Here is a 26,628-nt window from a genome sequence, read left to right as displayed (position 1 = left end):
GGCCAAGGGACCCGGGCGGCTTCAGCAGCAGAAACGGATTCTCTCTCCCAGCTCGGGAGGCCAGAGGCCCAAGACCAGGGTGTGAACAGGGCTGGTTCCTCCTGGGGGCTGCGGAGGAGAGTGTGCTCCCTACTTCATAAGGACACCAGTTGTGCTGGACTAGGGCCTACCGTAAGGACTGCACTGTAACTTGATTACATCTGCGGAAGGCCCCATTTCTTAATAAGGTCACACCCTGTGGGTACTGGGGTTCGGGACTAGGACATGTGATTGGGGGAATACAGTCAACCCATAACAGGCAGCCTGTCCGTGAAGATCACCTCCAGTAGAAGGTAATACACTCTGGGGATGGGCTCAACCAGCCTTTTCCCAGGTCACAATCCCCTGTGGGATTGGCGGGGGGGGGGGGTCGACCCAGGCCCAAGTGCGGTTCCAGCCCCAGGGGTACTCTTCTGAAGGAGTAATAATCACGGCACAGAGGTGCACACATACCTGGGTCTGGGGGGCCTCAAACACAGCAGGCTCAGCCACAGATTCTTTCTGTTCTTTCTCGGTGAACCACTTTCTGGGAACCTCCTGGAGCCCACCCACTTGCCTCTCCGGCCACCCTCTCCCCCAAGGGACCTGGCAATCAGCTGCCTCTTCCTAATCAGCTCAGAGCAAGCCTCCAGGACAGGCTCTGTGTCCTCTCCCAGGAAGGGCAGGTCTGCCTTGGAAGGACCAGGTGGGAGTGGGGGTGGGGCTCAGCACCCCTCCCCCACCCCAACACAGTGGTGAGGCGCCCCACCTATCACCTGGCTGGCCTGGACCCTGAGGATCTTTTCAGCAGACTGGGGTTTCGCAAGGTCTGCACTATCTGTCCCCAGGAAAGAGGTTTGTTTGAGGACAAATCACTAGCAGGAACCGTATTCACGAAATAGACATTCCCTTATCTGCCCCACCTGAGTGATCTCCAAAGTACCTGCAGCTGAAAAGGTGCCCCTGGGGCCAGACTCGGTTTCCCAGCTTCTGCAGGGGACTCTCCCGTGACTAGCCTGATGTCCATGGGTGCCCTGGGAGTGAGGACCTTTCCAAAGCCAAGTGAAAAGCGAACTCACCAAAATGTCATGCCCAGGGTTTTGACCTTAACCTGGGCCCTCTGTCAAGAAGGGTACTAGAGCCTGGGGTCCCAGAGGCCTGTCAGCCTCTTCCCCCCCCAAGTGCTCTGGGTTTACCTGGGCTGAAGGTGGGGGTCGGTGCCCAGGAGGTTTGTCCAGAAAAGCAGAGGGGTGGGAGGTGAGAGATCAGGGTGGGGAGGGGTGAGGTCTGTGGCAGAGAGTCAGGAGGCGTCCTGAGAGCCAAGGGTCGCTGAACTCAGGGAGGAGGACGAGAGCAGGCAGTGAGGACAGCGGCTAGCGCGTCTGGTCCCGGCAGGCCCCAGGGCCGGGTTTCTCTTCCTGCTTCCTCCTCTGGGAAGCTGGATGAGAGTCGGCCCCATGGGGCCTTGGGGAGCTTAAACACGTTCATGGGGCCGTGGGCTTAGCACACAGTAGGCGCTCCATGTCGCCGTTAGCATTAGTCGGGATGTCCCTGCTCTCGAAAAGCTGGACCGCTGAGGCCCTGCTCTCCTTCCCGCCTGGGCCAGCGCCTGCCGCCCGCATCGGTCTTGTCCCCAGGACAGACGGGTTCCGACACAAGCCGCCCAAGGACCCCCATCACCCAGTCCTGTTGCGTGAAGCCCCCGGGGGCAGCGCGGGAGCCTCACGGGATGGGGGCAGGGCACGGAGGTGGGCGTGGGAGGCGAAGGACGGGTAGTGACCGCGGGGAGTGGGAACGGACTCGCGCCAGCGGCGGGCTCCGAAGGCAGAGACGGGGCGCGCGGGGGTGCGTGCGTGGCCTGCCCGGGCGTCCTGCAACGGGAGGGTCGGCCACGTGCCCGCGGCTGGGGGTCCCCAAGGGTGACCTGGCACGGCGGAGAGGCCCGCCGCCAGACCGCTGCGGGGGTGAGGGGGCGTCCCCCGACGGGAGCCCCGGGAGAGCAGGGGGGCGCCGGCCGGGGCTTCCGCGAGGGGCGGCGTGGTGGCCCGAAGGATGGCGCCGGGGCGCTGCGGAGGGGGGCTGGGGGCGGGCGGGCGCGCGGGGAGGAGGGGGGCGCGCAGGGGGCGGGGCGGGCGCAGGCAGGGGGCGGGGCCCGGGGAAGCCCCGCCCCGCCGCCCCGCCCGCCCCCGCGCCGAGCGGGACCCGCGCTTCCCGGCCGCGCTGAGGTCACAGGGAGGCGGCCAGCGCCGAGCCGAGCGCCTGCCCGAGCCGAGCGCCTGCCCGAGCCGAGCGCCTGCGCCGCGCCGAGCCGAGCCGAGCCCCGGGGGCGGCGGAGACGCGCGCGGCCGCGGCGGGCCCGGCATGGAGGCGGAGTGCCGGGTGCTCTCCATCCAGAGCCACGTCGTCCGCGGCTACGTGGGCAACCGGGCGGCCACGTTCCCGCTGCAGGTAGGCGCCGCCGGACCCCGAGCCCCCGACCTTGGCCCGGCCGCCCGGCCCGCGCTCCTCCGCCGAGCGTCAGGCCCCGCGGGAGCCGTGGCGCAGTGGCCGCCCGCGCCCCTGCCGGCTGCGGCTCCCGGGGGACGGGCCGGGGGGGAGAGGGCACTGGGGGGGGGGACGGGGTGGAGGGGCGGCCTCCTGACCCTGCCCCGGGCGGGGGCGCGGGACGCGGGGAGGGCGGGGGCTGGCCGCGCACCTGCCGGGGACGCCGAGCCAGCCGGTGGAGTCCGGCTCCCGCCGGCCGCGTTGGGTCCCACCTCCGGGGACTCTTCCGGGAAGTGGTCCGGGGCGGCGGGCGGGGCTGCGAAGGCCTCCCGGCTGGTGTCGACACCAACGGAGACCCGGAGGCAGAACCGGGCCCCTGCCCTTGGGCTTCAGAAGCCGCTTCTCAAATTTAGAGCCTCGACTTCCTGTTGGGCTTACTCCCGCCGCTCGGGCTTGTCCTTGGGGGGGTCTCCCAGGCCAGGAGCCCACTGCTCCGTGCTGCAGCCCCAAGGTTATGGCTGGGTGGCCTGGCGAGGGGCAGGAGGAGGCCTGGATGCCATGGGGTTTCGTGCCAGCCCAGAGGCAGTACCAGGGTAGGGGCACGCCCCTGTCGTGTTTGCCCAGCAGGAGTGCTGGGTGGTCACAGCAAGGTCGTGGCTCTCCTGGACTGCCCGCCTTAGCCTCTTGTCCCTGGCCCGCAACCCCAGGACAAGAAGCAAGTGTGGCTGGGCCCCTGCGTGCCCCTCGGTCCTTGGAGAAGGGGGAGCTCTGCTTCTGGGTGAATGGTGTGGACACACTCCCTGGGGTGGTCCTGTGCTTGGGACAAAGGTGCAGGGTCTGTGCAGCAGGGGCCCCCCCAAAAGCGGGACCAGGAAGGGCTCTTGAGAACAGCGTCAGCCTGCTGTCCCTGTCAGAGGAGCAGCCCTCGCCCTTCTTGGACAAGGAGTTGTGGGAGCTGCCCTTGGCAGAGGTGTGCGGGGCCCCTGCTGGCTTCCCTGTGTCCTGTGCCCAGTCCCTCCTCATTGTCCAGCCACACACACTCCCTTGTTTCTCCCTGCACTGGGCAAACCGTCCCCCTCCTCGGCTCACCTGGGCACCCCCATCATGGCGCCCTTGTTCCTTCCAGGCCTGTGTTCTGAACTTCCACAGCGAAGGTGCCTCTTAGGGTTAGAGCTGCGGTTCTTACCTGGGGTTTCTCTACTGCCCGGCATCCTCACCCATGTGGCGGGGCCGTGGGACATAGGCTGGGGCGAGGGTGGTGGTCCCGTCATCTCCTTCCCACCTGTCGTGGGGCTGGAGGGGCTCTGCCTCTGATATGACCCATCCCAGCACTTCGTTCTAGGCTGGTGAGGCCCAGGAGGCGTGTGGCTGGGGTCTCCGAAAGCTCTTCCACTCTGAGCTCAGTTGCTTCATCTGTAGAATGGGCATGATGCCTGCTCCTGGGTGGTTTTAGGGCCAGAAGAGTTGGGGCATGTGAACATCCCTTGGAGGTGCTGGCTACTGAATGAGGTGGGCCAGCGCCGGGGCGCTGTGCTCAACCTCCAGCATGCAGGAGGACCGGACAGGGTTGGCACAGAAGTTTGCCTGGGCCATCTCCTGGAGGCCGGGACCTCTACCAGGAGGGGATGTGGGTTGGTTTTTCAGTACCTGTGTGTGTCTTTTGCCCTAATTTCCTCCTCTTCCTGCTGATTACCAAAATAAGATACAGCATTGGGAGATGGAGAGGGCTGAGGAGGGGAGAACGCCAGGGGTGGTGGTCCTCCAGACATGCTCCCCGCTGAGCTGGACCCCAGACAGGGCAGTGTCCTTGTGTTCGGGCGGCTCAAGCCGTAGCGTCTGTGGCCTCAGTTCTGGAGGCTGGAAGTCCAAGACGAAGGTTTCAGCACTGCTGCCTCCCCCGAGCGGCGTCTGCATGTGGATGGTGGGGTCACCTGGTTCCTCTGCGCGCGTCTGTCTCCTCACCTCTTTTCTCATGGGGACGTGGGTCAGAGTGCACTGCCGTGACCTTGATGACCCCGTTTTACCTTAAGTACCGCTTTAAAGATTCTGTCTCCAAACACAGTCACATTCTGAATTGCTGAAGACCAGGGTTTCAGCATAGGAATCTGGGGAACACGTTCGGCCCATAAAAAGAACAATTTCCAGAAGTTTCTTAGTTTACTGCACGCACACTGCTTCCTTGATCAGAGTCTCGATTTCCTATCAGCCTGCAAGTGCTTGCTTTGGCCTGTGTCCCTTAGCTCTGGGAGGATCAAACCCTTAACGCTGTGGCGTTTTGCTACCCCCCCCCCAACCGCATCCCCCCAGTCTGGTTACCGCTGGAGCAGAGCCAGGTAGGGAGAGGGTGGGGATGGCCGCCGACTGACCTCAGAGTAGCCTCAGCACAGGACGGGCTGGGCTGGACAGGGCCTGGGATAGGCTTGGGGCCCCCGCACTTGCACTTTCCAGCAGGGGGTCGGGGGGAGGCATCCCTGAGCGCCCGGAGTTGTGCTCAGTGGGGGGCACATTCTCAGGGTCATCGATCCGTAGAGCTAGACAAAGGCACGCTTGTGCACGCAGCTGAGTGTGGGAAGAGAACTTCGGAGGGGCAGCAGAAGCCGGGCTCTGGAGAAGCCCCTGTGGGGACTGGCCCGCTGTCCCTTTGTGTCGGGATCTCAGGCTCAGGGACTGGGTACCTCGGGCCGAGCCTTTCCAATCCTGGCTTGTACAGGGAGAGCGGTGCTCCCGGGGCTCCTGCACGCAGCCGGGGCCGGGCTCCCCGGTGAGTGTGATGCAGACAGACCTGTGCTGGCTGGGGGGAGCCCTGCGAGGCTCGGCCTCAGGGCCCTGGTTCCCAGACTGCCTCCTGTCAGGTCCCCAAAGCACACCGCTCGCCACCTCAGGCACGGCCCGTGAGCAGCCGCCCTCCCTGGGCAGAGAAAGGGGTCAGACCAAAGAGAGGAGCAGAACCTTGACCCTGGTTTTGAGTTTGGCTTTCAGGCGGAGTCCAAAGTATGTTCTAGTGACCAGCGACAGAGAAATGAGAGCGTCGGGCGGGTGATGCCATGTTTGCAGAGTGAGGACAGGAAGGGTGGGCTCGTGGCCTGCATGGCCCTGGCGGTGGAGAGACGGCTGACAAGTCTAGGGCTTTGGGGACACCTCTCTGTGCACGGCTCGGCCTTCCTGCTGCTCCGGCCTTCGATTCTGGGGCCCAGAGAGAGCGGGGAGGATGGGGGACGGGAGATGAAGCGAGCCTCTGGCACCAGAGGCCAGTGGGATGGCCTCCTCTCGGGAATTGGACACTGGAAGTTCCCCCGAGCCGGGAGGTGCCGTCCCTCTGAGCCGGCTGCCTGTGTGTCAGCAGCACCCCCCAGGGAGAGGGGAGCGCCCAGAACCCCCCAGGTAGCCACACCACCTGCTCCTGGGCTATAGCGGTGAGGGTAGAACAGACCTGCGGGGGTTGGGGTCGTGTCAGTGTCCTGGGGCCACTCTCCCCAGCGCTGCAGATGGCGGCATTAAAACCACAGAGATTCTCTCACCCTGCTGGGGGCCAGAAGCTGAAGTCCTGGTGGTGGCAGGGCTGCACGCCCACGGGGGGCTCCGGGGGCTCCGGGGGAGGGGCCTTCCTTGCCTTGGTCAGGGATGACCTCTGTGCTGGGGTGGCAATGTCGCTGCAGGCTCACAGCAGAGGGGCGCAGCCTTGGAGCGTCCCCTCCAGTAGCCCAGAGTATCTGCTGTGGGCCTTCGCCTCATGCCCGTTTAATTCCATGTCTGGGTCTTCGTCACGGTGTGAGGGCAGCGGGCGTCGTTTATTTCCAGCTTTTCACCTTCAGGAACCCTTGGAGCCTCAAGGTGACCTTGCTGAGAGGCAGATCTTCCCGTTCTTTTCCAAGCATCCCTAGGCTAGAAGGGCCTTCTGCAGCAGAACCGCACTTGGAAGATTCCGGAAGAAGGTCATCCTTAAAAGACGGGGTTTTCGCCCTGACGTTGTTCCCGGGGATGCGCGGAGCGGCTAGCGGTGCCAGACCGCTGACATGAGGGAGCGCAGCAGCCTCCCGCCCGGCATGAACCTCCACTTCCTCGGAGGCGGCGTGCTGGGTCTGGAGCAGATCCAGGCATGTTCTGGAATGTTTCCTCGTGCCCCAGGACACGTAGCCCTGCTTGCTTCACACTGCCTCCTGTGGTGATTCCCGTTTCCCAGCCTCCGCAGGTCCCGGCTGATCGGAATGTGTGTGTGTCAGCAGCCTGTGAGTCACTTTGCGGTTCCTCCAGGAAGGTCCAGAATTGCTCAATTTCTTGGTTCTCTAACCGGCTTTCTTGGGTTGGGACTGAGGTTTCTGTTACTCCTCTTTGTTTGTCATGGAGGAAGCCAGAACGCAATTGGTCCCGTTTTCTGATCTTTTCCTCACCGTGTCTGTGTGCGTGTGCCCGCATGTGATTAGTGTGTGGGCGTGTGTGCGCGTGTGTGATGAGTAGTGGGCGTGCGTGTGTGCTGTGCTCCGCGTGGGGCTCTGGCTTCTGTTTGAGTGACTGGGCCTTATGGGGTCTGGGGTAGCGCGGTCCGTGCGGTCTGGGTGGGGCGGGTACGTCCGTGCACAGGGGCTCACATGACGCAGGGGTCGTGGGCTTTGTGGCTGGTGGGCTTGGTCTTCCCCGGGGTATGCTGATGTGGGACGCTGACCTAGAACCAGCCAGTTGTGAGCCCACAGCGGTGTGGACGAGTGACACAGAGGGACAGAATCAGTGATGGGGTTTCAGGAAGCAAGGAGGCAGGCGCGGGGTCCCAGCCCCATACAGCATCCCGTGGCTGGCCAGGGGGGCAGTGCCTCTCCTCCTGCCCTCCCAGAGCAGCTGCCCTATTCCCCGTCCAGACCCAGGGTGCTGCTGGGAGCTCAGGGTGAGGCCCCCCACCTGGGGTTTTGTAGCGCAGCCCAGCCCCCAGCAGAAGCTGACCGCTGGTGCATGGACTGTGTGCGGGGCCTGGCAGGGGGCCGTGGTCCTGGCCGTGAGCGCTGGGAGCCCGGAAGTCGGGGCGCAGGGTGTGCTGGGAGCAGGGCAGGGGTCTCGGGGGTCCAGGGCTATGATGGCCGAGGCTAGGGGTGCACGCACATGGGCAGGGGTGGCCACGGGACTGAAGGCCGGCTGCAGGGCGGTTTCCAGCAGGAGCTCCTGTCGGAGGTCGGAGGACAGTGGACCCGGGTTGAGCGGAACCGCCAGGCCGAGTAGTCCCAGGGTGCGGGCTGGGCCTGGGCTCTCAGCCCCAAGGCCGACCCCGACGGGGGCCAGTGGTCACGTGACGCTGTAGTGTCCCTTCTTTCCTATTTCTGACTTTTCTGCAGCAGCAGCAGCTACAGATCTTGCAAAACAAGCTGTAGAGAGGATTCTTGAAGACAGTGACCCCCTCCTGCAGAGGGACCAGGGTGGTCTGGGCAGGGTGGGGGAGCCGCGCTGGAATTTTCCAGAGCCTCCCGTCTTCTGCGGCTGGGAGTGCTCTGCACCCCCGCCCGCGAGCTGCTGCGTTAATGACCGTGTCTTGTTGGCTGTCAGCAGAGTGGGTTGAAGCTGCGGCACTGAGGGGGCTCCGGCCGCGGAGAGTGTGCGTCATCCGCCCAGGGCCCCCCCGATGTGCAGCCGCCTTCAGGAAGGGCCCCGGCTCTGCATCTGGGCACAGGGTGGCCCCTGTGCGGGTCAGGACACAGGGCTTGTTGGCCTGCCGGCGTCCCGGCTGTCTTCGCTCGCTGCTGGTGGCTGCACGGCCGCGACGGAGCATCTGAAAGCCCCCCTCCCCCTAGGAGTCACTGCAGATGTCCCGCACCCCCCCACCCCTGCACATGGAGAGCAGGGGTGGGGAGAGCTCATTGGAGGCATGGGAGGGGGGAGCCCCTCGGCCTTCTCTAAGCAGGACACGGGCTGCTTCCGTGCACACGGCCGCACCCCCAGCCTCTGGCAGGTGGAGGGGCCCTTCTGCGGGAGCCCAGCCCTGGCACCTCGCCAGAAATGCCTTCAGTTGGGGTCGGCCAGGAACCTCAGTGGCTTGCTCGAGCCTGAGATGCTTGCCACCGCAGCGTGGCCGTGGTTCCGTGGTCCAGGAGCTGCCAGCTTTCTGCAGCTGCGTGATGAGGGAGCGGGCTTTGTTGTGGGGTCTGCTTGGCCGAGGCCCCGGGGTTTTTCTGGGATGGGAGCAGGTTTGCTGGTGGAGCCGGAGCCCCGGGTTTTGGCCACGCCTGCCGTCGTCCCGAGGCACACAGGATGGCGGACGCGGGAAGGCAGGGGCTTCTGGCCTCCCATGGGGGCTGGTGGCCACTGACTGGGCAGTGCTGGGAGGAGGGGACTCGGGGGGGCGGGGGTCCCTCTCCTGTGGCCAGGCTTTCTCTTTTTCTTTCTCAAAGGGTCTTTTGCGTCTTTTGACTGCGTGCTGCTGGTGTGCTGGTAGAGGTTATAAAAAGTGAGGGGTGGCGGAGGCTGGATCCAGTGTGTGTGCCCGTTGCCGTGGTGACCGCACACGGTCTGTGTGGGTGGAGAAGGTGTGGCCGCTGTGGCCTCCGTTATGTGGGGTCCTGCCCTAGTCCAGCCGCTGGGCCAGGGAGCGGCGCTCGTGGTGAGAGGCGGTGAAGTCCTAGGGAGGGCTGAGGCTGGGCGGGTGTTACATTCGTTCCTCATGTAACACGTGTGGGTTTTGTGACTCCGGCCTTTGCAACAGTCCCACACCAGACAGCCTCGCACAGCTGCTCTGCTCAGCACCTGCCCCGAAGCGGCTGGCGCTGGGCCCCCTTGCCCTTCTGCCCTTCTGCCCCTCCACCTGGACACCTGCTTCTGCCTCGCACCTGCAGGGAGAGTGGCCTCACCTGGGTGACCTCACTGGGGCCACAGACCCCCATCTCGAGGTGCTACCTGCACTCAGATGCGGCTGTGCTGGGTGTCCCCAGGGGCCGTGGGCTCTCAGGCTCACTTTGGAACCAGGTGACTCGCACAGAACACGCACACAAGCAGGGCTGTCCCGGAGCAGTGGGGGGTTGGTCCTGTCCCTCCGCAGACCCCATGGGGCACAAGGGACTCCTCCCACCAGACAGGACTCACATGAAGTTTGTCCAGGGCAGGAATTTGGGTGTGGGCCGCACACAGAGCAGGTGGGGAGCGTGGCCAGGGGGTGGGGGGACCCAGGGACTTCCAGGGTGTCCAGACACAGCCCGGACTCCTGGACCAAGTACCGACCTGTGTCTGGCTCCTCAGGGGCTGCAGGAGAGGTGTCAGGTGCAGTGAGGTCCAGCCCTGGAGTGGGGACCTGAGTGAGAGGATTTACTAGGTGTTAACCGGGGACCACTGTCCCCCGTTGTCCTGACGTCATAGTCTCCGCTTCCCTTTCGCAGACGGCTTCCATGGGGGCCCGTTTCCACTAACTCGGGAAACCCGCAGAGGATGTTTCCCGGAAAAACCGCTGGCGCTCATACAGGCCGCTTGTCTGAGCCTCGTTGCGCTGCACGAGCTTGTGGGAAGCATGGGGTGCCCCTAGCTTTCGGCCGCGCCGGCTTCCACCCAGTATCCAAGGGCCGCCTACTCTCAGAAAGTACGGGAAACCTGCCTTCCGAGCGCGGCCACACCTGCCACCTTCCATAAGCAGCTGCGCGGGAAGCCAAGAGGGGCGCCGGCCTTCAGGAGCAGGTGGGGACGGGCTCTGCATGGGTGCATGCCCCCTGAACTGGCCTTGCTCCGTGGTCGGCCCGCGCCTGCGCAGTGGCATACCTGCAGTGGTACATGCCCTGCGCACAGCATGTGCACTGAGTAAGAAGCCATGTCTGGTGCTGCTCTTGGCGTGGAAAAGCAGGCCCTGGCCCTGAAGCTTGAAGTAGGGACTTCATTCTCCCATCGTGTTTTGGCTTCGGGGGATTAATTATCTGCACAGCCGGCAGCAGTGAGCGGGTAGTTGGCAGGTTCTCGGGATTTGTGTCGTGGCCAGTTCAGAGCTGTCTGTCGCCGTGATGAGAATTCTGCGGGATCTGAAGCCGCGCCGGCAGGCCGGGAGGCTGCTTGTCGGGCAGGCACTCTGGCCAAGGGCCAGTGTCAACTGTGGAGTTTCACAGGGCCTCTGGGTCATATTTTCTTTCTCTGAGTTCTGGTAACACCCGCTCAAATGCTTACATATTTCAGAGAGGCGCGGTAGTCCCAGGTCACAGGTGCGTGGCTCGGTGAGCAAGCACAGGGGGGAGCTCCACCGTGGATCCTCCCCGGGCAGCGGGAGCGGGAGCAGCACCCAGAGGTCCCCTCACCCCCCCAGCTGCCCGAGGCCGCTCCAGAGCACCAGAGCAGTCAGTGCGCCGGTCTCTGCAGGTTCGGGGGAGGCCTGGAGGAGGGCGGGCGGTGTTGAGTGAGGAGGGAAGAGGCCGGGAAGTCCCTGGTGTGCAGGAGAGGGAGGGGACGGCCAGAGACTGGCCACCCACAGCCCGTGGTGTCACCTCTCCGTGTGTCTCCCCAGACCCTCCAGTCTCGCCTTCACCCTGCACCCCTCCCGCTGTCTCCTCCGCCGCCTTATCACACGGGACGCCAACCCACCCCATGCGCCCCTCTGCGGGAGCTGAGGTCTCCGTGACCCCGTGCCCCGTGGAGTATCTGTGCGTCTCCCGATTTGTCGAAATCTCTCACCCACTGGGTCCCCCGTCCTGTCCTTGTGGACCAGTGTCATAAAAGGCTCCTTTGTTCTTGTTTTCCTGGGGTTGGAGAGGGAGAAAATCCAAAGGTCAGCGGGCCTGTGAACCCGATGAACCCGCGCACTCAGTTCACGGGGGTGTTAACGTTCCCAGGCCTCCTTCCCGGGGGTTACCTCCGCCCCCACCATCAGCCGCTGGGGTCAGGGGGCTTGGATGGCACACATTCCCTCAGGGTGGCTGTCTTGGCCCTTCTCTTGGTGCCTCCCCGGGGTCCCTCTGCCTCTGTGTGGCTTGTGTGGTCGGGGACTCTGGGAGCCTGTGGGCGCCCTCGGCCCTAAACGTGAACTGAGACCCAGCCAGGGTGGGAGAGGGCAGAGGGGAAATGCTTCACTGGGTTCTGGAGGGCTGGGGCTGGCTTGGCAGAGGAGCCCTGGGGCCGCAGGGGGGTGGGTGTGATGTAGCCTGGAGCACTGCTGGGGGAGGAGACGGGATCCTTCGAGGCTGACAGGCCCCGCCCCTCCGTGGCCTTGCGCAGGCAGGTGTGGGCTGCTGGCTCAAGCCTTGTGCCACCCCGGAGGGAGCTGTGTGCAGGGACAGAGAGGGTCAAGGAAGGCTGTGCTTCCCCAGGAAAGGGTGACACAGAGACTTGGAGAGGTCACGTGGGTGGCCCGGGCAGGACCCGGCGGGGGTGACAGGAAGCAGGCAGAGACGGGGAGGCAGGTGCCGCTGCTGGGTAAGCATGTGCCTCTGGGTTTCCAGGCAAGACACTTGTGCCACACTCGTCCCCGCGGAGGGGGGCGTGGTTTTCCTGCTCTGGCTGGTGAGGTCCGTCCCTGTCCCGGCTGTGGGTCCTCCCACAGTGCTGGCGCCAGGGCCCTGGCCCGCTCTGAACAGAAGCAGAATCCGAATTAAACAGCTGTCCTGACGTGGGGTCACGTGGCTCGAAGGTCAGGCTGGCCGTGAGCCTGTTTGGGCATGAAGTGGCCCCCAGACAGGTTGTGGTTGGAGCCCGAGTGTGAGCCTGACCCCCGCCCCCCGGCCGCATCATTCACACAGGGGTGGGGGGAGAAGGACCCGGGGCCGATGGACCCGGGGCCCCAGCCCAGCTCCCACTGGGGGCCTGCCTGGTTCCCACGGGTCGGGAGGTCACGGCTGAGCCCTGGGGCGCTACTCACACTCGTTAGGCTTCGGTTCTGTCCTGGGTGTCGGGGCCTCACCTCGGGGCTTTACCCTCACGGCGAGCCCCAGAGGCCTTGGTGCCACGCCGGGCAGACTTCTCAGGAGCTGGGTCTGCAGAGGGACGAGTAGGGACACGGGCTGCCCCGAGAGCGGTCGGAGTCTGTGCAGCAGGGCCCTGGGCCTGGGTCTGTCAGCAGCGATGCCAACCACGGTCAGCCAGAAGGTCAGGCGTAGGAGGTCACGGGGCCGGCGTAGGACACGACGGCCGCGGGCTGGGCCGGGCCATGTCCCGACTCCCACCCCTCTGATGGCTGTGGGTTGTGGGAAGGGCCCCACAGAGGACGGTGCGGCTCATGCGTGCGTCTTGCTCCCTGAGCGAGTCCGTGCCTGCCTGTTGCATGCGCAGAAACGGGAAGCGTGAGCCGAAGGGACGATCGCCCTGGCCTGGCCGCTTCGCCAGCCCCACAGTGGCTTGGGGAGGCATCTAGGCCATTGTGGACGTAACCTTTCTTCCCCTTGGTTGAAGAAGGAGCTTTTGCTTTGTACAAACTTCCTTTCTCACTCCGTGGCACCTGGAGCCTGTGTGCAGTCACCTGCCCCCTGTGCCGTGGGCACGCGGCCGGCCCCTGGCCCCGAGGTGCCCCCTCGCAGCGGGTGGCCCTGCCCGTGAGAGCCGGGCTCCCGGGGACGGAGCAGCCAGCTGTGCTGTGCAGTGGGGAGCCCTGGGCACTGCCCCCCGAGAGGGGCAGTGGCCTCCAATCCACATCCCTGAGACAAAGAGGACCTCACAGCCCTCTTTCCGTGGCTGGAGACCGACGCCTCGCTGTTGCGCACTTTCCGGGCATTTTCACTCGGCAGGATTTCCAGAGACTGAGCGCTCTGGGTGGTGGTGCCCCGCGTACTCCGGCCGCGGCCCCTCGCCAACACACATGGCCCCCAGGTCCACGTGTGGAGCCCAGCTCCAGGGAGCCTCCTGCCTGCCCCCAGCGCCCTGGCGCTCTCACAGCCGGTCCTTTTTTGTCTTGTAGGTTTTGGGATTCGAGGTTGATGCGCTGAACTCCGTCCAATTTTCCAACCACACAGGTAAGGTGCTGTTGGCCTGAGAGTCACCGAAAGCGGGGAGAGGGGGACACGGGAAAGGGCCATGAGAAATCTGGGGACCCCACCCCTCGCCTGACGGTCAGGAGCTGGAGTCGGGGGGCCACCCAGCACATGCGGGGTGCAGGGGGCTGGGGTGTAGCCTGGCCTTGGGTGCAGGTGCTGCATTTGGGTCTTGGCCTGGCTGCTTGAAGCTGAGTGCCCCGGGGCAGGTTGGGGGAGCCTCCTGGCACCCCGGTCTCCTCTGTGAGATGGGGACCTGTTCTAGCTGCGGGGCCGAGCCCTCTTCTGGGTGCCACCGCGGGCCCTGAGCAGGACCCCATGTATGCATGTGCCCCTGGGGGGCGTGGAGCGGATCCAGATTTTCTCTGTTTGAAATCAGCACCTGGGGACCTCGTGTGGTGCCTCCTGTCTGAGCGCAGGGGACACAGCGACTCCTGTGCACAGAGGCTTTGACACAGAACTGCTAACTCACGGACACGTGAGGGACACCGCCCTCGGAGAGGCCCCGGGTCGTGGGGACAAGGTTCCTGAGGCCGCTGCCCCACCGGCTGACCCCACGGCTCCAGGGGCCACCTGCCGTGTGACCCACGGTGCCGCAGAGGCAGGGGCGTGAGGCCACTGCCCGCCTGCAAACATCCCAGCACCGCCCCTCCTGCAGTGACTCTGAACCCAGATGGACCCGGCAGCAAGAACCTTCTAGATTCAGGCTGGCAGAGTGCCTACCGGTATGCGGGTGGGTGCCTGGGCCCCGGCCCACACGCCAGGAAAGATGGGCTGTGCCGCTCCTGGTGCAGTTTTTCTCAGAAGGGACGGGGTGCCGTGAGCTTTGGACGGAGGGGAAGGTGTTTGGGATTCAGGAGAAAGTTCTCGCTGAAAGCCCTTCCCTAACTTGCTTTGCCGCGCATTCCGGGTGCTGTGAAATAACTTCCCCGGGTCCCACAGGTTCTCCTGGCTGTTGAACCACCTGCCTTTCTGTCTCCGTAAAGGAGTCAGACTGGCTGAGCCACTCAGTGCTGGAATTAAATTTGTTGCTGAACATCGCACGGCACCAGAGTTAGCCTCAGTTCGGTAGAAGCCAAGACTCCGCCGCTTCTGCCCAGATCCCCGGGTGCGGGAGGGGCTTCTGGGGCCTTTGGTAGTGCGCTGCATCCTGGGCTCCCAGAACCTCCTCGGTGCTGGACTGGCCATCACAAGGGGCCTCTGACCCGCCCCAGAAGAGGGGGTTAAAGACAGACCCCGAGTGCGTGGACCCACAGGTGCAGGGGCTCGTGGCAGCGCCCCCACTCCGGCCTCCAGGTGCTGGGCAGACCCGCCTGGTGAGGGGACCTGTCGGGCAGCTCCCGGGCAGCAGGGACCCCAAGCACCCCCAGCGTGGACTCGACAGGGTGGTCCCTGCAGCCGGATCCCGAGTCCCAGGGGTTCAGCCCAAGGCTTCGGACCTGGAAATATTTCGGGTCCTTTGTTCCCCTCCCCTTCTCTCTGTCTCTTCTTTTTAAGAGACAGATGAAGAGTGTGTGTGCAAAGTTAGGGGCGGGGCGGCAGGAGAGGAGAGAGAATCTTGTTGGTTTTTCTAAGATTTTATTTATTTATTTGACAGAGATCACAAGCAGGCAGAGAGGCAGGCAGAGAGAGGAGGAAGCAGGCTCCCCACTGAGCAGAGAGCCTGATGCGGGGCTCGATCCCAGGACCCTGATACCATGACCTGAGCTGAAGGCAGAGGCTTTAACCCACAGAACATCCAGGAGCCCTTTATTTTTTTTTAAAGATTTTATGTATGTATGTGAGGGAGAGCACAAGCAGGGAGAAGGGCAGAGAGAGTGACAAGCAGACTCCTGCTGCGCACAGAGCCCAGCCCAGAGTCCGATCTCCCAACCCAGAGACCATGACCTGAGCTGAAATCAAGAGTTGGATTCTCAACTGACCGAACCCCCTGGGTGCCCCCATTTTACCTTTTTATTTAAATTTTTCAAAGAAGATTTTATTTGAGAGTGAGCAGAGGCAGAGGGAGGGAGAGAATCCCAAGCAGACTCCCCACTGAGCACAGAGCCCAGTGCGGGACCCAATCCCACGACCCTGAGATCATGATCTGAGCCGCAACCACGAGTCTGATGCTTCACCTTCTGCAACCCTCAGGCGCCCGTTGCCTCTCTGTAAGGAGAACCGAGGCACTCAACGGCGAGCAGGTGCTGTGTCCACGGGGAGTGACCGCACCACCCATCCCCGTCCGCGAGTGTCCTAGCCCAGCACCGCGCTGCTCCCGCTGTCCGGGCGGGCCTCGCTGTGGTGCCCTCTCCACCGTCAGTCCTACTGTGCACTCGGTGCTCGGCTCACCCCGTGCATGACCGGCCGGGACATCACCCCGTGCCGTCGGCTCCCTGCTCAATGAGCGGGTCCGTGGTTTATACACGGGGCCCCAGAGCAGCTCCTGGTCACTGCCGAGGCCTGTGAACACGGCCGCCCACACTGCTTGTGTCCCGGGGTCGGGCCAGTGGAGAGGCACTGACCGCGGCTCTGTCCCCACGTACGCTGTGAGCTGCCACCTGCCCACTCTCCCGGGCACAGTAAACAGCCTCTTCCTTAGTATATTTCTGTGCCGTCGAGCGGGTTCACGTGGTGAAGCGTGGCGCTGCAGGTTGCCCGCACACCCACGGGGGGTGGTATCTTCCCTGCCCCACTGGGACCCGCAGCGCAGCAGCTCCCCGACCTCCCCCTGGCCCTCCTCCTGGGTCTTGGACCGCTCACTGCAGCTCTGAAGATTCCAGAGAAATGATCACATGACAGCTGACCCTAAGTGGCGTCTTCTGCTGAGCTGCATGTCCTCCAGGCTCGCCCTCGTGGTCGTGTGTGCCCGTGCATCACTCCTGTGCGTGGCTGGTGACAGTCCATCCCAGTGGGGGTGGACCACACTTGCCTCCTGTGTCCATTTGTTGATGGGCATGGGTTTACGGGGCACGGCTCTTCCAAGGGGTGCTCCCGGGGGCGCCTGGGGTTCCATCGGTGAAGCGTGTGCCTTCAGCTCAGGTGGTTATCTTGAGGTCCTGGGGTCTAGCCCTGCACTGGGCTCCCTGCTCAGCAGGGAGCCTGCTTCTCCCTCTGCCTCTGCCCCTCCCCCTACTTGTGTGCTCGCTCTCTGTCAAATACATAAAATCTTAAAAAAAAAAGGAACTGGCCATGGCTTGAGGCCAGGGAGGCTCGGTCCTGGGTGAGCAGGGTTTGGGGAGTAGGGCTGGCACGGGGGTGAATAACCAGGCTTGGCCCCTTCGGTGCCCGCGCCCCGTGAAAGCAGCCAGAGACCGCGTGTAAGGGACGGGGCTCGACGGAGGCCCAGCAGAACTGGAGGTTTACGAACAGACACTGAAAGCGGAATTTCACGGAATTCTCACAAGTCTAAATTACTTTTTCTCCCCCAACCACGTGAAAACACAAAAACTCACTCAGCCTGGACGCCAGATGGGGCTCCTGGGGCCTGCTTTGGTGGCTCCTCCTCTGGGTCCAGGTTTCTCACGTTTGCTGTGGGTAAGGATCAGCTGGGGCCTTGCTAAACCGAATGCCAGCCTCCCCGCAAACGGGCTCATTGGCGGGGCCCGGGCCTGAGAATCTGCATTGCAGATGGGACCCCCCTCCCCCCGCCCAGGGCTGCTGGTGCTGCCAGTCTCAGAGACCCCGCTGGGGGGAGAGAGGGTGACGTGCTTTGGAGGAGGGAGGCTTTGGGAGCTCAAGGGTTGACGGGACATTCCTAGGGGTTAAGGATAGCCACAATGTGCTGGGGGCCCCCCGGAACCACCCCCAGACGTGGCAGTTTGCTAGGGGACCTGCCGGGACTCAGTAAAAGGGCTGAATGTCGCACTCTCCCCACAGGCTACGCACACTGGAAGGGTCAAGTGCTGAACTCGGATGAGCTCCACGAGCTCTACGAGGGTCTGCAGCTGAACGGCGTGAACAAGTATGACTACGTGCTCACAGGTGAGTCCCCGGTCCGCCTCCCTTCAGGACAGGTGACCTGGCCGTCCTGGTGACCGCCGGTCCCCCGCAGCAGGACCGCAGGGTGTTGGGGAGGGGTGGGGTGCAGACACCAGGTCTGTCGCGTCCTACCCCCCAACCCCGCATTGTTTCCTTAGTCAAGTTTACGGTGAAGGACCTGTTTGCATTTACCTGCGTCATTAGGCGTGACATGCTTATTCTCGAACTCGGGAAACGCGACAGGGGGGACGTGTTCCTCCCGTCCACCTCTCTTGGCCTCTTCCATTCATGTAGCCCTTGGCTTTTCTTCTGGGAAATGGCCCGGTGTCCCCTTAGGGACCGCAGACGTTGGGACACTTGTTGGTCTGAGCCCCGCCTGCCGTTCCTTGAAGCAGAACGGTTTTGAGGGCGCTCTGTTGCCTTGGTCCCCGGGCGGTTGACGTGACCCTTCTGTTCTGCGTGGCCCGGGTTTCCCTCCCAAAGGTTACACGAGGGACAAGTCTTTCCTGGCCTCGGTGGTGGACATTGTGCAGGAGCTGAAGAAGCAGAACTCCAAGCTGGTGTATGGTACGTGCTGGGCCGGCACCTCCTCTGACCTGCGAGTCGCACCTGCGGCCCTTGGACAGGGGGCGCGGCCTCCCTCCTGGCGCCCTCCTTTCCTGTCCACCTCCCCCGGCCTGTAAGCTCGGAACATGCTGGGCGTGCAGGGGCACGTGCCTTCAGGGCTCTGGAAAGGGTTCAGAACGTCTTCGTCTGTGTGGGGACAGTTGTGGGAAGGGGGTGACAGACGGGCAGTAATCGGTGTCCGCGCGTGAGGGCTGGAGCGGCCGGACGTGGTTGGGGTGCATGTAGCCACTGTCAGGCCTAGAGAGGACAGCAGAGGGTGTGGGTGTCCCGGTGAGTCTGTCTCGTGAGGGTGGACATGGGGCGAGGCTGAGGCGCATGCCGGCCGGCCAGTCCCTAGCCCCAGGCCGCCACACCAGCTCCTAGGGTGTCCGCCAACCAGAGGCCTCTGCTGCAAGGGACGTGGATGATCTGGGCCGCTCTCCCGCCCTGGCATTCAGACAAGCACAGCCTGGGCTCTGCAGGGTCCTGCCATGTGTGGGACACTTCCTGCATCCGGGAGGGGACGCCAGTGCCCTAATGTGGGGGCCCGTCCAGGGGAGCAGGAGCCGGGTTTTGGGGGCCCACACTGTGCGACACCTGGAGATGGGGCCTTCCTGGCGTGCGGGTGCAGACAAATGGGGTGCTGCTCCACGTCCCCTCAGAAAAGGCACGGTGAGGGTCAGATAGAAACCCGAGCACTCCATCGCCTGGGACGGCAAAACACACAGTGCCCGGTGACAAGGCGAGCGAAGGAAGGAGGCCGTGTGTTCCAGGCTGTCGGCTGCATACGTGAAATTTCACACGGAAGGGAACGTGGGGGGCCCTCATCCTCCGGGTAAGGTGTTTTGCTGACTGATGCCCTCTGTGTCTCCACAGTGTGCGACCCGGTGATGGGCGACGAATGGAACGGCCAAGGCTCCATGGTTAGTCCTCGCACGCGTGGGAGCCCACACACAGGGCCCTGCGCGCGGCCGTGTCCTCCCTGCCTGGAAGCAAGGGTTGGCGGACGGGGTTTCCCGTGAAGGACTAGAGAGCAGATCTCTGCGGCCCTACGTCCCCGCCGTAGGAGAAAGCCGCTGGCCTCCAGCAGGCTCAGCTGCGGGCGTGTACGGCCCTTGATCTCAGGGTCGTGAGTTCGAGTCCCATGTTGGGTGTAGAGATGACTTAAAAGTAAAATTTTCAAGAAAAAGCCACATTTTGCAAAGGAACAGACAGGGCCATCTCCCAGCAGAAGTTCACGTGTGGACACTGGAATTTGAATTTCCTATAACTTCTGTGTCACACGTGTTCTTAGTACTGCCTTTTATACCTTCCCCCAACCGTGTGACAGCAGACCAGCCGTGGCTTCCGACCCTCAATGTCATGTAGAGCAGTGGCCGGGGTGGGGGCGCGCCATCCAGGGAGGAAGGTGGATTCCCGCGGGCGAGAATTGGCCTGTGGCCCCCGAGACACCTGCGCTGGGAGGGACGGCAGAGGTCAGCCCGTTGTGCAGCGCCCCTGTCGTGGGCCCCTACCAGGACCGGGGGGCTCCTCTGCAAACACGCTCTGGTCCCGCTCCCTCCTCCTGGGTGCATCAGCCTGTGTGCCTTGTCGCCCTCCCCTGCAGTACGTGCCGGAGGACCTCCTTCCGGTTTACAAAGAGAAGGTCGTGCCGCTTGCAGACATCATAACCCCCAACCAGTTCGAGGCTGAGTGAGTAACCCGGAGCCACTGAGGCTTTCACACTGCCCCGTGGGGCTGGCCGGGCCGGCCGCCGCGCCTCCCTCCCTCCTCGGACAGCCCGGCCTCAGAGCGGAGCAGAGGTCTGGCCAGGGCGGGGGGATGGGCCGTTCACCCCCCGGGGCGCCGCAGCCCAATGGCAGTGGGCTGTCATTTCGCCGCATGTCCTGGGATCATGCTGACCCCCAGCCGAGTTCCTGAGCAGCAGGAGAGGGGAGGAGCTGAGGGCCCGTGGGGGTGACACAGGCCCCGGGTGGAGCCCCCCCTCGCCAGCTGATGAAGGGGACTGCCCAGGTGCTCCGAAGCCCACGTCCCAGTCTCTGGGTGGGATTAAAAGGAGCTGGTTGGGCCCTCGCGGTAGCGAGCTTCTGACCGTCTCTCGGATCGTGGGGCCCCTGATGAAGAGCCAGTCTGGGGGGCAACGAGCGGGGTCTGGTGCCGTGGGGTGTCTGCGTGCGCTCGTCGGTGCCACAGTGCGGCTTGGCGGGTTCCCCCGTCTCTGAGGCTGTCTTTTGAAGGAGTGGGGGTTGGGGGCCCTGGGGGCTGGGGTGCGTGACCTGGCCCACCCGTCCCTGTGAGGGCGCTGTGTCAATCACCTGCCGTTTGCAGTCCGCGTTTTGACTCCCCGTGGACGTCGGTCACAGTCAGGGCCTCTGAGGGGCCTGTGCAGCTGTCCCTTGCTGGGTTAAGTTTTACTCTCAGCGGGTCCTTGGCCACGTCGCCGCGGCAGCCGGGTCTGTGATGGCCAGCAGGCGCGAGCTGCCGCAGGGTGGGAGGCGTTACCCAGCCCCCGCAGCTCTGGGGGCGTTTCTGGCAGAGAAGCAGGGTATCACCTGTGCCCACCTGTTCGCAGGTTACTGAGTGGCAGAAAGATCCAGAGTCAGGAAGAAGCCTTGTCGGTAAGACCTCCCGAGGCTGGCTTGGGTCGGGGGCACGGGCGTGGTGGGGAGGGGACAGCCGAGTGCCCTGGGGGCCGGCAGGGGCTGTGGCCCTTGTGTTGGGCACCGCAGTTGCAGTGTGGGTCTGGGCCTGGGCGACCCCGTGGCCGGCTCTGCTCAAGGGGGTCCTGCAGGGGTCCTGGGGCGGCCCAAATAGAGCCGCAGACGCGGGTCCGAGATCCGTCACCCTCTCGGGGTCCTGGGAGGTCAGGGCGATGGCGGGCGTTCTGGGTGTGATTTTGGGGGGGGGCGCGTCCTCTGTCTCGGTGGCACTGTCCCCACCAAAGACGCCGCACACTGCAGCCAGTCCCATGCCGGCAGCCTCGTGCTCGGCTGCGTCCACGCCGACGCAGTTTCCAGAGTAGGAGACTGGGACCTGCCAAGGCCAAGGCCGGGGGTCCGCACGTCTGTCCCGGAGAGACAGTGCGGTGCTCGGCTGCCCCAGCGTCTCCTGTGGGCTCGCTGTGCACCCTGAGCCGGGACCCGTGTGCGCCCGGCGGGGTCGGCAGAGGAGGGTGCGCATGGCCACACATGGGGCGTCCGTGTGTGCACATGCGTGCGGCGCAGTCATGTCTGAGTGCACGGGGGTCTGCGTGTGCACCGGGACACTCCTCGCACGGTGTTGGCGCAAACATCCGGAGCCCGCTGACACGGGAGGGGGGGGCACATCTGGGACCTGCAACAGAGCCCAGCCTGCCCGGGTCCCCGGTGACCCGTAGCAGGTGGGCGTCCCTGCGGCTCAGCCATGCTGCCCCTGCCCCCAGGGGACGAGCCCCCTTCCCGGAGATGAGCGCGACCCGCCGGTTCACCCACTGGGTGTTTCGTCCCGAGACCTGTGCTGACGCGCCCTGTGCCCGGGCAGGTCATGGACGAGCTGCACGCCATGGGCCCGGACACGGTGGTCATCACCAGCTCCAACCTGCCGTCCCCGAGGGGCAGGGACTACCTGATCGCGCTGGGGAGCCAGAGGATTCGTGAGTCCCGGGGGGGCCTGTGGGGCCTCATGGGTCCCTCGCTGAGCGTGTGAAAGCGCCCGGGTTTGCGGTCCCTGCGGGTCACTCTCGCCGCCGCAGGGAGCACACGGCCTCCTCGCCGCTCCCTCCGTGTCTGTGGGAGGGCGTACCCCCTGCGCCCCCACACACCCCCATTTCAGTAAGTTCACGTCCCCGTGGCCGTAGACACCCTCCTTGCTCCCCGGCCGCGGGTTCTGCCCGTGTCCCATCCCAGGAGCCGTGCTCCCCCCCGCACCCGCCATGCTGCTGGGGGTTCCAGTAACCACCACCTTCTTTGGGACAGGGCGCCTGCCCCAGTGAGCCCCTGAGAGGGGACGCTGGCAAGGGAGGAGTGGGCAGGGGGGACGGCCAGTTCCCAGACCCGAGGGGCGGGTCCTCTGCTGACCCAGGGTCTGCAAGCCCATGGGCCGCTCTCTTCTCTCCAGGGAACCCCGACGGCTCCGTGGTGACAGAGCGCATCCGCATGGAGATGCACAAGGTCGACGCGGTCTTTGTGGGCACCGGGGATCTCTTTGCCGCCATGCTCCTGGCGTGGACACACAGACACCCCAGCAACCTCAAGGTCAGTGGCCCAGCCCCCTCCGTGCCCCCGCAGGGATTGTCTGAGCGCCGCGGGGGCTTCGACAGCAGGACCGCGTACGGCGCGCTGCAGGGGGCCGGTGTGGCTCCGGGGCGGTCCTGAGCCAGACGGGGTCCGGGGGCTGAGCCGGGCCTGGGCGGGGTCCGTGTGGCCTCAGTGAGTGTGTAACTAGGAGCCTCTCACCGGAGAGCAGCCGGTCAGCGCTCACGCTGAAGTACCATGGCCGCAGCCACTCGATGGACCCAGAGGCTGGGAGCCCCCTGGGAGGGCCGGGGACAGGGCTGCGAAGCCAGACTTGCAAAGAGGCTCTTTCTTGCTGGGAGTTGTCTGTGTGTCCGTCTCGCCCCCCCACTCCCCACACTGTGTGTGAACGTCCACAGGTGCGAGCATGTAGGGGTGAAGCCGCCTGGCGCAGGCCCCGCTGGGCAGGGGCGTGGTTGCTGCTCGCCTGGTAGGACAGGGCCCCCGTGTGCACAAGGCCATCCCGGCCGCTGGGGCCCCGTCTGCCTACTGGGGCGCAGCGGCGGGGCCCCCACCTCCGGAGTGTGCACAGGAGGGCAGCAGCGAGGGGTGCTTGAGAGAGAGGAAGCGCCTCCTCTGTGCGGGGGCCACCGGACGATGGGGAAGCTTTGGGTTAGGATCTGGACATGGGTTCTCTGAAGCCGTCTGTACTGGGCGCTGGGAGGGGCCTGTCTTCCCTGGGGGGCACACACCCTCCCGGTCAGCCCCAGTCCTGAAATGTGGGGCTTAGGCAGAGTCCAGCCCCTCTTGCCTACGAGGCGCAGGGATAACGCTATGATGTGAAGCCCTCGCGTGCTGTGTCTGACCAGTGCCCCCGCCCACACACCCAGGGATGAGGGTGAGCACAGACCTGCTGTTTCTGTTGGCCCCGTGGGCGGTCCGTCTGGTACGCGCACCTTGGCCAGCTGGTGCCCAGTGGAGGCCTTGCTGCTGGGCCGCCTGAGGCCAAATCCAGGCTCGGCGCCACCCTGGGTCCTGGAATTGGGCAGGAGGGCGTCCACTCATGTGCCCAGCTCCCGCTAAGCCCTGAGTCTTTGAGATGCCAGCAAGCGATGACCTTAGCCAGCTTCGGGGGCGCTCCTTTCCATGTGGGTTCTTCACACCTGCTTCATTCTCGAAACATGGGTATTAAGCACCTACTGCATGCCAGAAAGTATTGACAGGTCCTAAGGCTCTGCCCTTCCCCAGGGTATAGGAGCCAGAGGGAGGTAGTTCATTGCGGTGCGGCGGCATTTGCCCAGCGCTCCTGGGATCTTGGTCCCAGGGATCACCCATCCCAGGGTGGGGAGCATGTGACCGTAAAGCCGGTGCCCTGGGGACTCGGGGTGGAGACCGCGCTTGTGGACACGGAAGACCCCATCCGGGCTCGGGCATCACGGGAGTGGGGGAGCCGCGGGCTGTGTGTGTGTGTGTCCCACACCCCCCTCACCCACAGGTGGCCTGTGAGAAGACCGTGTCTGCCATGCACCACGTCCTGCAGCGAACCATCAGATGTGCAAAAGGTATGTTCCGGCCAGGCCCGTGGGCGCGCGAGGCGGCCGGCGCAGAGAGCGAAGGGAGGGAGCTGGAAGGGCAGCAGCTGCGCCCTCTGGTGCTGGCCGCCGCCACCGCTGCCTTCGCTCGGGCAGGGACCTGCCTGCGGGGTGCGAGCTCCGGATGGGAGCTCCAGGGGGTGACGCGGGCTGTCAGGGCTCAGGTGGGGTGTGGGGGGACATCAGGGTAGCTTCTGCTCTGTCCCTGTCACGGACGCTTTGTCCTGCAGCCCAGGCAGTGGGAGGGCTGAAGCCCAGCCCGGCGCAGCTGGAACTAAGGATGGTCCAGAGCAAAAAGGACATCGAGAACCCGGAGATCGTGGTCCAGGCCACGGTGCTGTGAGGCCCCTGGGCCGCCCCCCTCCGACGCACAGCGTGTGGTGTCTCCCTTGTCGTCCTGTGAACATGTAGCGTCTGCCTTAGAGCTGTGACTGAAACCTGGTCGTCTTTTTCTTTCATGAGTGTCCAGTACCCACCGGTCTTAATTGTGAAAACGTGCTGGTCCTGCTTTTCAGGAGTAACGAAGCAATCACAGAAATCTGTAATTTGGGGAATGTCGCTCCCCACGGCTCTCCTGGCTCCGGGTGCCATGTGTCCCGACCCAAGTAGCCTAGGGCTGCAGAAGCCCAGGCTGTATGTGTCCCCAAGGAGCCCTTGGGTTGTAACTATTTGCGCCTCGAAGGGTCTTGCCAAATCTCTGTGTTGTCTTTCTGACCGACCCTCTCTGCTCCCACTCAGACGTCTTGGTTGTCACTTCGCTGTTGGGGAGGTCGCCGGGGAAGGTTGTCCCGTGGGGACAGTTGAACACCAGCTGGCCCAGCACGCACGGGCACTGTGCAGTCCCGCCGGGGGGCACCTTTCCAGGACCGTGAACATTCAGGTGGCCTGCTCGTGTCGTGCCCATCCATGGGACCAGGGACCTGCTGGTTGACGTGACGGAGACGAGGAAAGGTCCTGTGGGTTGGGGACAGCTTGTGGGAGCACTAGCACGCTGTGTTCCTAGTCAGTGACACGGCAGGTCGAGTATGCCCTGTGTTTGCCCCTGTTGCAGGGAACAGGTGTGTCGCACACGGGGCCAGGGCAGAGGTGGGTGCAGGAGGGCAGAGGGGGACACCTGCCCCTCCCTGCTTGCCTCTGCCTTCTATGCCTCCTGGAAGCTGGGAAGCAAGAGGCAGGTGGGAAAGCCAGCCGAAGCCGTGCCCACCCCTCGCAGGGGAGGGTGTTGGACCCCAGGGAGGGACTGGGGCACGGTGCCAGAGGAGTGGCTCCCAGTAGCCGCCAACGGAGGCCACAGCCTAGGCCTGGGCACCAGGCTGGTTGTCTGCTGCCGGGTGGCCTGTCTGGCCCCACTTGGCCCAGAAATTTGAGGACTCCCAGGTGTGGCTACGAGGAGGGAGGCGTGCCTGTCCCGTAGACTTGGCCTGCCTCGATCGCAGCTCCCGGCCCCCGAGCCCCCGTTCCTGTGGGGGGGGGTGGTGCGGAGGTCCTGCTCTCCCGGGAGCCCACAGCCTGCAGGATCGGGGGGTGGGGACAGATGGCAGGCCCGCCCCGGGGAGCCCCCTTGCCCACGTCCCACAGGCAGGTCCTGTCCTGCGGCCCACACCCCCCGCTGCGGCAGTTCCCCGTGACCTCCAGAACCACTGCCACCCCCTCGGGGCAGCGTTCTCCACTGCGGTGAGGACGCCCCAAAACGAAAGCCGGCCTCCGTGTTCTATCCGCTTTTCTTTTTCCCTGTCCTTCACGTCCTGAGTGTCCTCACTCACGCTTCAGTGCCCGGCAGCTGTGCACGGGCTCGGTGGTTCGCGCCTCCCATGGCGGGCACAGGTCAGGGCATGTGTCCCTGTCCTGTGTCCTGGTTCTGAGGACCGGGCTCCGCTTAGCCCTGGGGTAGAGCCTGGCCGCCTGTCACTGCCAAGGAGAGCTGGGGAGACGGCCACGCCACCAGCCAGCAAAGGAAGGTTTTTTCCCCTTTTTTAATACCGAGAGCGAGGGTAAGATGGGAAGCCTCCTGAGTGTGTGCCTGCAGTGCTATGGCAGAAAAGCCTCCGCACCGCTACGGTGGGGGCTGGAGGGGCTCACTGGGTCTGTTCAGTGGCCTTGGGGAGCCTCCTGCAAACACTGTCCATCTGCCTGTTCACCTTTTATTTCAGAGGCTCAGCCTTTGTGTCCCCCTGACTTCCTTCACCGGTACTCTATGTACAAAGCCTTCTGCCCCCTCATCAGCTTTCTGGCGGGGTTCTGGGCATGTTCCTCTGTCCCTCTGACTCTGAAGCCCCGAGCACTGGGAGAGGTGGTGTCTTGTCCCCTTGGCACCCAGCAGCAGGAACCGGGTGTCCAGAGAGCCTCTGCAGAGCGTGGGGCTCCTGTAGAAATGGTGTCCGGTTCCATCAGCTTCCGTGGGAGACCGTCCAACCCTCCAGCTCCCAGCAAGGGGTGTGTGTGTCCCGTGCTGCCGCGGAGCCCATGCGATCCTGGGCCCCGTCCTCCGTGCACCCAGAGCCCCCGGTTGTCATGCTTACGATTTCCCATCCGGAAGTGCACGTGGTCGTTAGCAGTGGTGTTTTTATACAGGTTGGGTCCAGATTAGAATTAATCTTTGTTTCTACTTTCCATAGTTTAGTAACACGCAAAGTAATAATTATATATTTTAAGATGAGAGATGTATTGGTCTTAAATCGCCTGCTTAGGACCAGATTACAGATTTCAGTAGTTTTTCAAAGCTTCTGTAGACCTTAAAGATGAATTACAAAATACCCTTTTTTTAAAAAACATTTTCAGGTCATTGCCAAGTCCTGCTGAGGTGATCGTGTTAATCTGCATTATTTTTGTAATACATGTCAGCGGTGGTAAAAATGA

The 26,628-nt window shown here is 64.0% G+C and overlaps 1 protein-coding gene and 1 long non-coding RNA gene across 3 annotated transcripts in view; one reads left to right on the top strand and one right to left on the bottom strand.

The window, feature by feature from the left end:
• The window catches only part of LOC122908263, a 7,175-nt gene extending 2,358 nt beyond the window's left edge, over window positions 1–4,817 (bottom strand). For both annotated transcript variants that reach the window (XR_006384945.1, XR_006384946.1), the window contains exon 1: window positions 3,689–4,817. This is a non-coding gene — a long non-coding RNA (uncharacterized LOC122908263). The remainder of the gene's footprint in view (window positions 1–3,688) is intronic.
• PDXK (pyridoxal kinase) lies at window positions 2,311–26,628 on the top strand. Its single transcript, XM_044250842.1, has 11 exons — window positions 2,311–2,466; window positions 13,331–13,385; window positions 17,262–17,366; window positions 17,847–17,930; window positions 18,846–18,892; window positions 19,576–19,661; window positions 20,542–20,587; window positions 21,489–21,600; window positions 22,065–22,201; window positions 23,676–23,742; window positions 24,003–26,628. Exons 1-11 carry the CDS (start codon window positions 2,380–2,382, stop codon window positions 24,113–24,115), a joined length of 939 nt encoding a protein of 312 aa, XP_044106777.1. The 5' UTR covers window positions 2,311–2,379; the 3' UTR covers window positions 24,116–26,628.

The sequence above is a fragment of the Neovison vison genome, chromosome 6 (genome assembly GCF_020171115.1).
Source record: "Neovison vison isolate M4711 chromosome 6, ASM_NN_V1, whole genome shotgun sequence".
Lineage (NCBI taxonomy): Eukaryota > Metazoa > Chordata > Mammalia > Carnivora > Mustelidae > Neogale > Neogale vison.
Note: the sequence above shows the minus strand (reverse complement) of the source record. Positions and strands in the feature narration are given on the sequence as shown.

Coding starts and splice junctions, on each gene's coding strand:
- PDXK (XM_044250842.1), top strand. CDS start 2,380: ATGGAGGCGGAGTGCCGGGTGCTCTCCATCCAGAGCCACGTCGTCCGC. Junction 18,893..19,575: donor GGAACGGCCAAGGCTCCATG/GTTAGTCCTCGC, acceptor CCTCCCCTGCAG/TACGTGCCGGAGGACCTCCT. Junction 20,588..21,488: donor GTCAGGAAGAAGCCTTGTCG/GTAAGACCTCCC, acceptor GTGCCCGGGCAG/GTCATGGACGAGCTGCACGC.